At 39.4% G+C, this 15707-nt stretch overlaps 1 protein-coding gene across 1 annotated transcript in view; it reads right to left on the reverse strand.

The window, feature by feature from the left end:
• Positions 1–4721: 4721 nt before the first annotated feature.
• The window catches only part of SAMHD1 (SAM and HD domain containing deoxynucleoside triphosphate triphosphohydrolase 1), a 31601-nt gene continuing 20615 nt past the window's right edge, over positions 4722–15707 (reverse strand). Inside the window, exons 8-16 of the mRNA XM_063297249.1 lie at positions 14345–14445; positions 13100–13208; positions 12227–12318; positions 11609–11724; positions 9227–9366; positions 6413–6508; positions 6183–6287; positions 5787–5924; positions 4722–5393 (exon numbers count right to left, since the gene is read on the reverse strand). Of these exons, the coding sequence (XP_063153319.1) occupies positions 5268–5393; positions 5787–5924; positions 6183–6287; positions 6413–6508; positions 9227–9366; positions 11609–11724; positions 12227–12318; positions 13100–13208; positions 14345–14445 (1023 nt within the window). The 3' untranslated portion in view covers positions 4722–5267. The remainder of the gene's footprint in view (positions 5394–5786; positions 5925–6182; positions 6288–6412; positions 6509–9226; positions 9367–11608; positions 11725–12226; positions 12319–13099; positions 13209–14344; positions 14446–15707) is intronic.

The following is a 15707-nucleotide window of genomic DNA, read 5'->3' on the forward strand; positions in this document are numbered from 1 at the left end:
CAAGGATTGCAATTGAAGTTCAGGTATTGGAATGAAGTCCTGGCCATAAACAATATGAAAAGGGGGAAACCCAGTGCTTTGGTGAACTGCATTATTATAAGCAACCTCAGTGAAAGGAAGGAGGTCCACCCAATTGTCCTGTTGGAAGCTAATGCAGCAGCGTAAGAATTGCTCTAGAGTAGACTGAGCTCATTCAGCCGCTCCATTCGTCTCCGGATGGTTCAAGGAGCTGAGGGATTGCTGGACACCAATTAATTTCAAAAATGCGCACCAAAATTTGGAAGTAAATTGGATGCTTCTCTCGGAAATTACACATGTGGGACACCCGTGAATTTTATAGATATGCGTGAGAAATAGCTTGGCTAATTGAGCAGTTGGGATTTTAGCGCAAGATATAAAATGAGCCTGCTTGGAAAACAAATCAATTACAGCCCAAATAACAGTCTTGTTTTTACTCTCAGGTAAATCCACAAAAAAATCCATGGCAATTTCTTTCCATGGAGCCTTGGGGGAGGCTACGGGTTGTAAAAGTCCTTATGGTTCCCCCCCCCCCCTTCTCTTCGCTTGGGCACAGACGTGGCATGATGTGACGTAGGACTGTACATCAGCATGAAGGGAAGGCCACCAAAATTGGCGCCTCATCAAGTGGAGTTTTTGTGAATGCAAATGACCTGCAGATTTAATATCATGGGAACTGTGCAAAATTGTTTGGCGAAGAGACTCAGGCACGTATATTTTGCTGTTACAATATCAGATGTTGTCAATTTCAGTTAATTGGGCTTTGTTACATTGTAGCCAGGGATCGTTAGGGAGCGCCTGAAGCAGTTCCTTTTAGGTCAGCCTGCACTTTCACTTTCCTGGCTACTGCTTGCACATTACGCAAGCCATTCCAAGCTGCTTCTGAGAGAAAACTGTGTCTACAATTTGAGTTTGGGCAGTGTGATATTGCAGGAGGCGAGAAAGTGCATCAGCAAGAATATTCCTCTTGCCAGGAAAGAAATTTAGGGTAAAATTAAAACGGCTAAAAAATTGAGCCCAACAAATTTGTTTGCCATTCTATTTCCTGGGGTTTGTAAAGCTTGGAGGTTTTTGTGATCAGTCCAAACCTCAAAGGGATAACGAGCACCCTCTAGCAAATGCCTCCAATGTGTGAGAGCAGTCTTTACAGCAAAAGCTTCTTTTTCCCAAATGGGCCAGTTGCGCTGAAGTTGACACCTGGTGCAAGGGGGTTCCCGCCACACGATGTCTTGTACTTTGGTAGGATCCATTTCGACCCCCTTGGAAGAAATACGATAGCCCAAATAGTCCAGCTGGGACTTGTGGAACTCGCATTTAGAGAGCTTGGCATACAGCTTAGCATCTCTCTGTTTGCGCAAGACTTTCTTGACAAGCTGAACATGGTCTTTTGTCAGAATAGATTAAAATGTCATCTATGTAAACCAGGACCCCTTTGTACAAATGCTCATGGAAGACCTCATTGATATATTGCATAAACACTCCAGGGGCCCCCACTAACCCAAATGGGAGGACTTTGTATTGATAGGAACCTAGAAGGCAGTTAAATGTTGTTTTCCATTCATCCCCCTCCTGAATTCGAATTCTAAAGTAGGTGTCCTAACAGTCAGGAACCATGCGAGACAAGGAATAGGTCTCTAGTGTTTTATTACTGCTACATTAGACAGAAAATCCTAACAAACTGAAGAAGCATGGGAAAAACCCAGACAGATAAACCCCAAAAGTTAAGGCAGGTCTGATCTGTGTCTCTTTGAATGGCTGCTTAACTCCTCAGTACTACGCATGCATTTTCCCCCCTGGATAGGGGCCCCCTCCTGCTCACCATCATCAGTACTCATGACAAAAGGCTTCTCTGAGGTCACGTTTGGTAAACACTTTTCCCTTCAATGGGTGTGATAACATGTCTTTCATTAAGGGGAGAGGGTATTGATTTGTTTATTGAGATGGCATTTATTCCATAGTAATCCGTGCAGAGTCTCAGAGAGCCATCTTTTTTTGCCCGGAAGAGCACCGGGGCTGCCAAAGGTGAATTGGCAGGCTCAATGAACCCCCTAAGTTTTTGTCAATGAATTCCCTGAGAACCTGTTTCTCAGTTTCTGACATAGCATAAATTTTTGGCTTAGGTAGTTTAGCCTTTGAGTCAATTTCAATGGCACAGTCAGTTTTTCTGTGAGGAGGCAATTGGTCACACTCTTGCTCATTGAACACATCAAGAAAGTCTGTATACTCGGGTAGAATGTCGGGCTGTGCCACAGGTTCTGCCGCAGGGATGTGGTTGAGGAGGGTGCTGGCTACATTCCGCCCGGGTTGTGGTAGAGGTTGCCAGCCTCATTTTAAACAATAAAGCACCTGAGCCCCAGTCGATTTGTGGCTTTCTACTCTTTAGCCACGGGAGCCCCAGGATGATAGAATAGTTGGCAATAGGGGCCACAATAAATTGCAAGGTTTCTTTATGCCCCCCCCCCCATGGCCAAAGTCTCAGTCCAGAATTCCACGGGTCCCCCATGGGCAACTGAACCGTCCATCTGAGTGAAAATAATTGGATTTTTAAGTCTCTTGGTTTTAAGGCTCAGTGTGTCAATTAGGGCAAGGTGTATCAAGCATTTTGTGCACCCTGAGTCTAACATGCTGTCAGATTGGCTTTGTGCCGGGTTCTTAAGTTTTTTAGTTCTACTTTCACCAGCAAGGTGGGGCAATCATCACTCACCAAAGGGTCTTCCTTGTCTATCTCCAAAGTAGGCATGTTGCACCCTGGAGATTCCACCTGCTCGCGGACGTGATTTAGAACAGGTGAAATTTGTTTCCCACCAGCTCCAGTTCCTCCTGTTTGGAGTCTTCGCTGGAGTCAATGAGGGACTTCATCTCTGGATCCTTTTGGGCCAGCGCCATTGCAGCAGCTGCCTTGCGTCTGGTCGGTGGGGTTTTAGCCGGTTTGGTTGCTCCTTTCGGTGCATCTGACTCCCCGCGTGGGCATTCTGCTGCTCTGTGGGTGTCCTTCCTGCATTTGAAACAGCTGCCTCTTTTCCCTGGCCTGTCCTTCTGGTCCTCGTCATGGAAGAGTTTTCGCTGGGTGAAGGGAAATTGACCTGGGGCTACGGTATTTTTTCCCATCATCTGCGCTTGGAGTTGCCAATGGAATTGGTATTGGGTATTCTCCACCTCCCCTGCTAGGTAGATCCATTCTTTCAAAGGGGGGGGGGTCTCCGCGGCAGAGCGCCCATCTCAGGATTTCTGGCTGCAAGCCCCCTTTGAAGTAATCATTTAGTGGTTTCCAACCAGTCCATAATTTTTCCGGCAAGAGCTTTGAACTCCATGGCATACTCCACCATGGTCCTTCCCCCTTGCCTAAGTTGCTGGATACCTGTCTTCGCCCTCATCTTGTCAAGTGGGTCCTCGAACTGGTCTCTCAGTGCCCTCATGAAGTCATGCAGGCTGTTCAGCTCCAGGGCCATGGCATCGTGCAGTTGCACAAACCACTCCGCCACAGGTCCCCGGAGTCTGGTGCCTACCTGGCTCACTTCCTTGTACTCAGTGGGAAAGCAAGACCCATATTCCTTCACGTATATGGACATGTTGGTCAAGAAGAACACCAACTGTTGTGGGTCTCCATCGAACTTAACTTGCATGTCCTTCGGGGTCGCAACCGGTGTCGCCCCGCTGGACAGAGCTCTCCCCCAGTCACCTTGGCTCTCTGGGTGGCCTCCACTCCACTGGCGCCTCACTGGGGATTTGAAATCCCGGATTGAGGTTAGGGTACACCATCTTCCTCGTGAGTCCGGCGATGCCACTCTGGATAGCTGAGTTGAGATTTCTGCCAAGGGATATGCCATGGTCTCCAGGGTTCTCAATACCTGCCGCAACACCACTTCCATAGCAGACATCCTCGCCTCCAGGCTCCGCATTTCTTGCCAAGTTCCATTGGGGTCTGGTATGGTCCCATGAGACCCTGGACTCTGCACCCTTACTTGTGCCTCCATGGGTGGAGGGGCTCTTCCCTCTTCCTCTCTGGCACCAGGCTGGGAAGGACCCATCTGTAGTTCTTCTATGATAACATTTGGCGTCTGAGGCTCTCGCACGAAATTGAGGGAACGGAGAGCACTTTCTAACTCCGTAGTGTTGAGCCGGGGTTCCATCTCACACTCGCTGTCCCCACTTCCCAAGCTCTCTTCCATCTCAACTTTTTCTTCTTCCACTTTGGCATACAGCACTGTCCTCTCCAATGACAGTAAAGGCAATGGCTGCTTAGCCTGGGATTTTCCATGTTTAGGCACGGTTCGTCAACTCTCAGCTGATTACTAGCTCAGGAAAAGTTTTCAAAAAGATGGGATTCGCAGCTTAATGTCAGCACCTGATCATTCGAGCACTCACACAATCACAATCAGGAGGCTGGGATTCCTTTAACTGTTTAATGAAGCGTAATGAATGGTACAGAAGGCAAGCTGCGAATAAAGATTTCCCGCTCAAGCCTAACTTAAAAACTACATTCCCTTAGTTAGTCCCCTTTCCCATGAAACCATGTCACCCCCCCTCCCATCCAGATGGTACTCCTGGCATATCTCAACCCCGTGTCCTTGATGTCCTCCACAGCCATAATAAACCACTTCACACTCCAACTTCACATCCCCTCCAATCTGGCAAAAAGGATTCCATTCCTTGGAGAAGGAAATGATGGTAGATGCTCCGATAAGGGTTTTTGTAAAACCTTTGATCGGGGGGGATCTGACACTCCCCATCCCTTGAGAAAGCATTTCTCAGAGAACTGAGTGGGGGTTGGGGCATTTCAAACAGTACAGAAGAGAAAGACTGATGGAAATTGGTTGCCCCTCCTTCTGCAAGTATAGACAATTTATGCTAGTATAAAGTCATTGCTGGATTCAGTGAAATATTCTGAGTATCTTAGAAAAAATATTTATGCTTTAAACCTGAAATCTGTCCTTCAGTTTCTTGATTTTTAAACACTGAAGCATTTTTATAAGTTTGTTTTACAGAACATTGACTTTTATAACATAGACTTAAATTAACAATAAAATAGGAGAATTGTTGATACATTATTTTCACAGCTTTCTGAAAACCACAACAATACACAAACTTTGAAAAAATCTACAGGTATTTTCCACTGCAGCTTTTCAAAGACATTATACAAGCTTGCGCTGTAATTTTACAGAATATTCCTTTTTGAAGAAAACTTGGCTAGAATACATATACACAGAGAGAATACATACAAATACACAGAATTGAAGCAATATAGTAACTCAATCTTTGAAAAGTTTTGTTCTACACTTTAAAGCATGACTGTCTTTGTTTGAATCATGATTTTCATCATCTTTATTCCAGCTTTTTTTCATTGGAGTAAGTTCTGGAGCAACCACATCACTATTCTATCAAATAATCAAAATGAAGAAATTAAGTTCTGCATTTGAGAGCAACTGTTAATATATTGTATCATCTTCTCTTCTGACAATTGAAATAAGACATTTATGTTTGCATTTAAGGGAGAATAAATTATCAGGCCTGTCATACCCCTCTGCGAGGGATAAATCATGACTTTTTTTTTTATTCACAATGATATTTCTTTTGTTGTTAATGTAAATACCAATTTTATGTAATTAACGTTTTAGTTTCTAGTAAGTTCATTAATATAGCAAATGAGCAGACTTTGTGTCTTGTCCATGCTTATTACAGTAGCCCATTAAAAAGTGTAAAGAATTACAATTTTGAAAATTTTCCTGAGGATGGCACATTATGAGTATACTCATGTATGAATGTCTTACCCGTGGTTTAGTGAAATTCTTATTCATACACCACTGAACAAAATATTGTGTAGCAGCGTCAATTATCATTGCATCCTTTTTCTTACAATAAACCCTGATTATCTGCTCTGCAAATTTTTCTGGGAGCAGCTTTGAAACCTTAAAAGACAGAAATAATTAAAAACACTTAAACTTCAATGACCTTCCTGATCTTTCCCAAGCAGCGAAACAGTCAATTCAAAGCCATTATAAAAGCAGTAGCAATAGCATCTAGTACAATAGCATCTAGTGATGGAGCTTGGTGCAAAGGATTCACCCTTTAAAACTGACTGAATATCGTAAGGATTAATATATTGGCCATTTTCTTAAAACCAACACAATGAACTGGCAAAAGCCTCCACTCCCATTTTTACTTACTTGTTCTTTAGTAATTTTAACTGCCTGAGTGATGTCAGACTTGCAGTAGAAACGGACATTATTGACGGGGTTCTTTTTTTTCATTCCGTAATCCATATTAATAACCTTTATAGTGGCAAACCAAAATAAAGTACATTTAACAGTTTATAGAGCTGCACACTAAGAAAACAAAGTAAGATATTTTGTAAAAAAAAAAAAAAACTAAACAAAAAAAATCCCACTTTACTTACATCAACAATAAAATCTTCAGCCTTCAATTCCACATCTTGAGAGATTGTCACAGGTTTGGAATTTACAATTTCGGCACACAATCTATCATACTCTTCCTGGAAGGCATAATATTTTTAACTTTTCGTTGAGTCAACATACAACAGTATTTTCAGACACTAATTAATATCTAGAAAAATATTTGAGTTATATGTATTTACTGCAACAAATACAGAATTGATATAACAATATATATAATTTTCAAAACAGTAATTACATTAAAAGCCATCTACAGTAGCAAGAGCATTCAGAACTCTTCAGGCAGACTGAAGTTAATCTCCATTACAAATAGAAAGATTACTATATTTTAGTATCTAATAGTTATTTCATGATAAAAGCTTACCTATAACATTTCCTTGGCAATATATACAATTGAAACATGGATTAAGGTAAGAGAATTCCACCTGGTGGGGTCCAGGAGGCGGGCCTTCTCTGCAGCGGTGCCTGCCCTCTGGAACATTCTGCCCCCGGAGGTGAGGCAGGCCCCTTTGCTCCCAGCCTTCCGGAAGAATTTGAAGGTCTGGTTCTGCCGCCTTGCCTGGGATGGGAAGGGCAATAGTTCTTCTGGGGGGTGGCTGGCGCCATAGCGCCCTCCCTACTGAACGAGATCTTATCGCTACTTGGATTTTATATCTATTTATTCTCTATTTATATTGGTCGTTTGTACTGTAATTGATCTGTTTTATGGTTTTGTCAATTTTATTGTTAACTACCCAGAGTCCCCCTTTGGGGGAGATGGGCGGTGATAGAAATTTGAAAAATTAATTAATTAAACAAAAAGTATTGTCTATATGCTCTAGCAGCCTCTAAGGTACCTGTAACATTAGGATTCTTAAGAGCTGCAGTGCTTGAATGAAAACCAACAGTTCATTTTTATAAAAAGTAAAATAAGAATATTAGTTATATATCTGAACTGTGAAATGTAGAATTAGACAATCCATAATCCAATGGATAATTAAAAAACATGAAATATAATTATTATTTAAATGTGAAATTAATTCATTGGAAAATACTGTTTTACATTTATTGGACCCTCTCAAAGAATGTTTAAAAAGGGATGGACATTAGATTTTCTATGTTGGCACTGTAAGAAAATTGAAGGTTCTTTAGCTCACACAAACTGTCTAGCTATAGCCTTGTATCAGTTTCAAGTCACTACATACGTCAATATAATTTTGAGAATAAATATTATAATTAAGGATTTTAACATGACTCTGAACTCTATTCCTAAAACAACCTGTCATTTCATGAAAAGTTTTCTCCCTGTTGAGCCTGGGACACAGCAAAGAGGATAATTTTACATAACTGGAAATAAATTTATTCTCCTGGTATCATGGAATGGATTCAGGACATGTGTTTGTTATCTATTTTTGAAAAGTCTATATATTCTAAAAATGACAAGGACACTATGTTTCTTTGGTTGAGGTTTAATTATAAGCTTAATAATTAAATTAAAGTTAGATTATTATCTGTAGTTATTATATGGCTCTTTTTGCTGTTGTATATTCTCTTTGGTCCTATAGTTTTTTGTATTTCACTAAAAACAAATCAGTTAATTAAACATTTTTTCATGATAGATGGTCTTCAACTCCCAGAATTTTCAGCAATGGTCATCAGGGCTGAGGAATTCTGGGAGTTGAGGTCCACACAACTTGAAATTGCTAAGTTTGGATAACTGACCTAGCTCATGGGCAGTGAAGTTCTGCCAACTGGGGCCCACATTTTTGAAAGGAAAGGAAAGTTTTCAGGTTTTTTTCCCAGTGCCATGTACCTTACTGAAAAGGTACAGTGTGGACTATATTCTTTTTGCGAGTGTCTATGCATGCACAGCAATTTAATTTTGCTGGTGGTTCCAGCAGAAGTTGTGTCTTGCACATATACATGCAAATGAAACAGCAGTCAGACAGGCTTCCCAACTGAAACAGCTGCTTTATTATTTCATGGAGTGCTTAGTTTGTGCCAATTCACTTTACAAATCATCACTTTTGAATATTTTGCAAAACTTAAATATGAATAAACTATACTGCAAGAGTTGTGAACACAATGTTTGGCTACAGCACAGTGATTTTTACTTTTTCTGTAAACAGTACAAAAAAACACTTCCACATCAAAGAAAACAATGTGTACAAAAGAGAAAATTTAGAGGTGCTAATGGAAAGAATGTAGATGAGCATCTGTTCTCTTTGTTCTCTGTGATGGCTGTTTGCCTCAGACATTTTGACTAACTTACTGAAGACTACTGAGAAGGGGAAAGATCCTAGTTCAATCTGTTTCAATTGAATTTCAAAGGGTTTTCATTCTGGAAAAAAAAAACCTGTTTTAATTCTTTTCCTGCAAGTTCACTGCCCAGTAATTAACAAAGACTGCCGCCTCATCTTTTCCTGTGCAACTGGGATGAAAAGCAAGACAGCAAAGGGTTTATTTCCCTGGTTCCCAAACACCAAAGTATTAGTTCTGATGGAACGCTCATGCTATTAAGAATTCTGTTTCATTAAAACACACCCAAGTGGAACATTCTGACGCAACAGAAGTTCTACTGTTTTGCACCGTCGCATCAGAAGCAGCAGTGCGCTAGTTCCTGCAGTACTCTTAGATGCCCACAGATATCCTCCCCTACTTTTAATGATCCAAATCTCAAAATATTGCCAAACTTTACAAATCTTATGAGAGATTTATATTTGGGGAGGTAGAAGTTGGATGACCCCTCTTTTATTATAGCTAAATGAATTTATACAATGAAATAATTTAACTAGTGCAACTTAGAAAATTGTCCCAACCTGTTTAATTTCCTTGCCCTCTGGTGGCTGTGTTTCACCTAGGAATTTAAAGAGATCGCGCCGCTCTATTTTATACAGAATTTCCCGTGCATCACTCAGCTCTGGTTCATCAGAATGTAGAATCTTTAAAAAGATTTCATCTGCCACAGAAGCAAAGATATAAGTAATTATTCTCATATATTTTTTTTATTAACGATATTGATTACAATAGTAAAAAATAATACAAACTAAACTTAAAGAAAATAGAAAGAATAAAAAGTGCAAGATAAAAAAAGAATATAATAAAGGAAAAGAAAAATATATAAAAAAGAGACTTCCAACCTTTCTTTACAATAAGTATAGACAAATTTAGTAACTCTTCACCCCTGATAAGGTTACAAACAATATCTCTTCATCCCATATCCCATCCCTTATCTATTAGCAAATCCATAAAACATCAACTTTTCAATCCTGGTGTCAGCAAAACCTCTGTTAAGGGTTGCCAGAACTTTGCAAAAAGAAAAAAAAAAGTCTTATATTTTGATCAAATAAACCAACTTTATATTCCTTCCTGTTACTTCTAACAGTCTTAATCTTTAGTTCATTCAACTATTGTCATAGGATTTAATTTCTCTTCCATTCTTCTTTATCCCATCGACAGACTTCTTCAAGGGTTTAACAGGCCTCTTTCGTAGATCCAGTAAGAAAACATTTTCCAGGTCATTCCCTTGGTTTGTCATTTGTATTTCCCCTTTAATCTTTAAAACTTCAGCCAGTTCCTTTTGTATATCCAATAAAGGGTCCTTTTCCAAATCATTCTCTTGACCTGTCATTTATAGTTCCACTTTCGGTACTTCTTCTGTTGTCAGACAAAATTTGCTCCACGTCTTGTCATTCCCCCATTAACATCTTTTAGACACAGTCAGATATCATTATCAGATATCATTACTGAGACTGTTGATATTGTAGTTTCTAATTTCTAGCTCTATTCTTCAAAGATCTCCTTTTAATATTTCCAATGTTATGACATTTTGTAAGTCCCAGTCTGGTCTAGTGGCTAAGGCAACAGGCTAGAAACCAGGAGATTGAGAGTTCTAGTCCCGCCTTAGGCATGAAAGCCGGCTGGGTGACCTTGGGCCAGTCACACTCTCTCAGCCCAACCCACCTCACAGTGTTGTTGTTGTGGGGAAAATAGGAGGAAGGAGTATTGGGTATGTCCCCTGCCTTGAGTTATTTATAAAAATAATAAAGGCGGGATAGAAAATAAAATAAAATAAATAATAAATAATCTAATACCAAAAGCAGGCTTCTATTATTTTTCCTTCTGCTTAGAATCTTTAGTCCCCTCTAGTGTGCAGTTTCTGAAATCATAAAGTCACTTATCTTTGTTATGATCTACAATAACCTAAGATAGCCAAAATAAATCTGGCTCCCACAAGAAGCTATTTATTTTTTATAGTTAATTCCAAGATCTTATAGTAAATATTCCAAATTTAACTGGACCCTTAATCCATTTATAACTTTCATAGATTAAAATCTTATTTAGCTTTTTGCTGTTTATTTCAAATTCTTTAAGTTCTTAAGCTTATAATTAATTTTTCTTTTGTTCAGAGTTGAAGCTAAACTTACCCAGCAACTTTATAAACTTGTTGTTCCAGGGTCTCTAATAACTTTAAGATGATTAATAAGCAATTTACAAAAGTGATTAGAAAGGCTTGAGAACTTAGTATCCTTTAAAAAGTTCTGCCACAGCTGCGAGCAGGATGGCTAATCTCTTTGTCTCCCATCACTCAAACCCACGGAAGACAGCTGTCCTGCGGTCGCCTCGCAAGGAGCAGCTACCTGGAGCACATGTTGGAGATGTCCTATCCCCTCCTTGTCTGGAGAGGTTCCAAAGAACCAGTTTACTCACCAGTTCTTCAGTCTTTGCCACAGTCTTTGGCTTCGCTTTCACAGACATCTTCAGTTTGCCATGCCTCCCCCGGAAGTCCAAGTATTATTAAAGCTAGCTATAAATGTTCTTGCACATACATGGAAATGTAAGACTTCGTTGTCCAAGTCTAAAATGGCAACCAGTAACCTCCCACAAACAGAAATGCTCATTCTACCCAGGAAAGACCTTTGATCCAACTGAAGAATCTCACTGACAAAATGGGGGAACAAGAGAATGAGGTTTCTTTCCCTGTCTTCCAATCTCACATACCCTTCCAAACTGTGGACTAGATAATTAGAGGACCCTTCAAAATAGTGGAGGACTGCAGAAGTACCCTGTTTTGAGAGGATTTTCAGTTTCAGTGGAAGCACTGCTACCGCATTATAGCAGCTTGCTACAAAACCGAAACCCTGTGAGAAACAGTTCTTATCCTTAGCGCAATAAGGATTTCTGTACTACCACATATTCACCTGTCAGCCGGGTGTAGGCTTCCATGTCTTCCATTGCTGTAGAGATCTGGAACACTTTTCCACCAGAGCCCTTTATTTTGATATGTGGATCAGCCTTTAAAAAGGCATCAGTAATCCTAATATGAAATAGATGATACAAATTGGAGATATCAGATTATTAGAAACTATTTTCCCAAAAAACTATAGGTTTAACTAGACGTAAACAACATTTACCTCCTTTAATCAAATCTACTTTGAACAATGATTAAGAGAGAAAGGAAAGCATTCGTTCATCTCAGCTATATTCGCAGAGGAAAAGAGTTACATTTGTTAATTGGCTAGATTAATTTATTAAAAACTTTTTGAGAGGTCAAAGGCACTTCTAAGCATATCAACAGCACACATCTCTTTTGTAGAACTAATATTTATAAAAGGCACAGGGCTAAGCATCAAGCCTTACTGCAGAAGCAGCATTTCCCTTCCTAATCATGTAGAGAAGAGGATGTCACTTCTTCAAAAAAATATCTTATTCAATGCAAAAGCATGCAGATTTAAAACTATTAAAATGCACATGATTTTTTTACTACAAGGATTGATTTAATCGGCAACCCCCACCAGAGCAGATCCTTTCAAACTTACATGGTTTCAATAATGTTGCCAACTTTGTGCTGATATGCTCTGCGGTGCAGACAGTTTCGTGTGTGGAACATGTCATACAAGTCTCCCACCTCCTTTTCAATATAAAAAAAATGTTATTTATCTTTGTCATTAAAACTATAGCTGCAAAATGATACAGCATTGAGAGCAGTATTAACCAACTCGTTCACAAAACGGTCTAGTGGCAAAATCTCTGAATCTCGTAACTTTAATGGTCAGGGATATATGGGATATTCTCCCCAAATGCTTGTATCAAGTAGATGCCCAGAAGTTAACTCTGATGACATTTTTCAAGAAATAGGGGATATTTCTGGGATATTTATTATGAATAAAACATTTACTATGTAATAATGCTACATATCAAGAGCCATGCTGGCTCAGGAATTCTGGGAGTTGAAGCCCACATATCTTGAAGTTGCCAAGGTTGAGAAACACTGCCTTAGATCTTCTTTCCCTTCAAAGGGAAATTGCAAAACTCAGGTGAAATGAAGGATGTCATGGGGATACTTCAGACCGCTATTTGTGCTTTGGTGGTGATGAGCAGGGCACTTTATCTGCACAAGTTAAAAGATTACATGTGATTTTTACTATTTTTGATTTTTACTATTCTCCTCTAACTGTTATTATTTAAGGCTTTCAATACCACCCTATCATCATCCAATAAACTCACTCACTTTTGTATGTTAAAGAGTTAGCTTTCTAATCTTTGGAAGTCAGAATTTTGACTTCTAAGAAATCCGCTTCTGAAATTCTGATTTCTCCCATGTGAGAAATATAACTGTCTCTTATCCCTGTAGTGTATTTTGGACAACTGATACTTTTGTGAAATATGCTAATCTGTTCAAGGGAATTTACCTTGTCACGGGTACAAATATGCATCATATTTTTCACTTGGCACACACGAGCAAATTTAATGAAGCGCTCATAATCAAAATTGTTTTGAATTCCAAGATGATGACAATCTCTAAGTATATTCCAAAAAGACACAGATAAGATCATTCAATTACAAATTTTTTGAAGTTTAGTTTGGATTTTATATTTTTCTCATGAATAGATTTATAATATTGTTAAACACATAAATTAATTATATGATTTAATTAATCATATATTATTGAACATATAAAATTAACATACTGATTTAAAAGATTATTTATGGAAAGCAGTGCAGTAGCAAAATTTACTAGACCAAAACAGACAATGAATGTGAAGCAGGTCAGTAATGCATTTCAACATTCTAAAAATCTATAGAAATTGACATTTCTAATATTCATTTATTTGATTTTCCTAAGCATGTACTTTTCCATGACATTAAGCAATTCATAAATGTTGTAATTTCAATTATAAAGTAATATATAGACACACAGATATAGACACACTTAATTTTAAAGTCACTGCTATTGTCCTACCAACATTCTTTCTAATTTTCCACCATATTTTTCTATACTATGAATTAGAGACCCACAAGTACTATTTCGCTCAGAGAACCATCCGGTGTGAACTGGGTAGGGATGTTTATTTTTATTCAGCTTCCTCTACAGCTCTATGATATACTATTCTGCAGCATCAATAGGGATAGTGCTTCTGGCCAAGATATTGTAGAGGTAGAGTGAAAATAACTGAAAATGGGCATTTGTACTGATATCAACCTACTCTACATAGAACTAAACTTGGTACCAACCTATTAACTTATCAAATATTTGCCAAGTTGATCCAATTAATACCTTAATTCCTTCATTTATTTGTTTATTAAAATAGTGATATATTTTGAGGAAAAACTGAGCTGAGATCTAGCCCATTTCTTGCCCACTCTGGTTATACATGAATACATTTTGGTATCCTCTGATGGGATACTACATTACTTTATTTTTTCCATGTATATCTGCCTTTCCATCAAGATGATGAACAATCTGAAATAGAACATAATTCAAAAACCATAAAAACAGTTAAAATCATTTATACAACTGCAAAGAAAAATAAATTCCTTTTCTTCTAGAAAGGGATAAATCTCAGTTTGTTGGAAGACTTTGTAGGCAGAACTCTTCCAATACTGCTTATAAAAATGTTTTCAAGCCCTATAAAAAGACAGTAAAGTTTCCATACCTGGCAAAGTAGTCCCATTTATCGACATCAATGCCGCTTGTTTTGTTAGCCACTATCTCGTAAAGAAAACTCTTTTCTTTGGAACGACCATGATAAACCCACTGGATTAGAAGGACAAAAATGTAAGTCTTATAATCAATATTTTTACCCATTTCATGGTGAAAACAAGCTAGAATCAAACCAAGATTTCTAAGCAGTGACTTTCCAGTTTTGCAAATGCTGCAGCTTAATTCCTGTCATCAGTATTTTTAATCATGCAGTATTAAAAAAGCTAAATGTTTAAAATCTATTTCTTTTTATTTTTAATGAGAAACTGAGTTAAGCAGATCAAGATTTTTGTTACCTAGAATAATTACAAATACGGATACTATTCAAAGGAAACAAACATTTGGACGTAGAGGTCTGCCTTTTATTCTTTATTTATTATAGCATCGAACATTTTTTTCAACTTCAGCCTACAATTACTAATATAAACTATATAAAGCTATATTTAGATGTTATTACAGGTAGTCCTCGACTTACGACCATTCAGTCAGTGACTATTTGAAGTTATGATGGTGCTAAACGAATGGTGGTTACAACTGATCCTCGGAGTTCCGGCTATCCCAGCACCCCCATGGTCACGTGATCACGATCTGGGGGCTTGGCATCCATTTAGCCCTTATGAGCGGTTGCAGCGCACCACAATCACATGATCACCATTTGCAACCTTCCCTGCTGGCTTCCCCAGAAAGTCAATGGGGAAGCCAGCAGGGTAGGTCGCAAGTTGCTCAGGTAAGTCTCCCACACCTGCACACCCTCCCCCAGGCCCTCTGTGCTCATGCCTCACCAGCCACTCGTGCACACCTGTGCACCCTCCCTGACCTGCACCTTGTGCACCCCTTGCCCCTTCCCCAACCCAAACTGTACCTTCACGTACCCTCCCCAACCCATGCCACATCCTCCCCCTGTGGCTCTTGTGCACCCCTCACACCCTGACGCACCATCCCCAAACCTTGCCACATCTCTCATGCACCCCCTCGCACCCTCCCCAATCCTCGCCATGCCTCTTGAACCCCCCCTCATTCCCTCCCACTCCTGGCAACAGCCACTTATCTGCCTGCTGGCCTAGGATTTGCAACTTCCTGCCGGCTTCCCCACTGGCTTTGGTTGTGGAAAGTCAGCAGGAAGTTGCCTTGCCTAAACGACTGTGGGATTCAATTAATGACAGCAACCGGGACTGTGGGATTTGCCAATACTAAGCGATGCGATCACACTTCATGACAGCATCGCTTAGTGATGGAAATTCCAGTCCCAATTGCCATTGTAAGTTGAGGACTACTTGTACCAAATTTATATCTGACTATAAACCTTGATCTCAGTA

Source organism: Candoia aspera, chromosome 3 (assembly GCF_035149785.1).
Source record: "Candoia aspera isolate rCanAsp1 chromosome 3, rCanAsp1.hap2, whole genome shotgun sequence".
NCBI lineage: Eukaryota > Metazoa > Chordata > Lepidosauria > Squamata > Boidae > Candoia > Candoia aspera.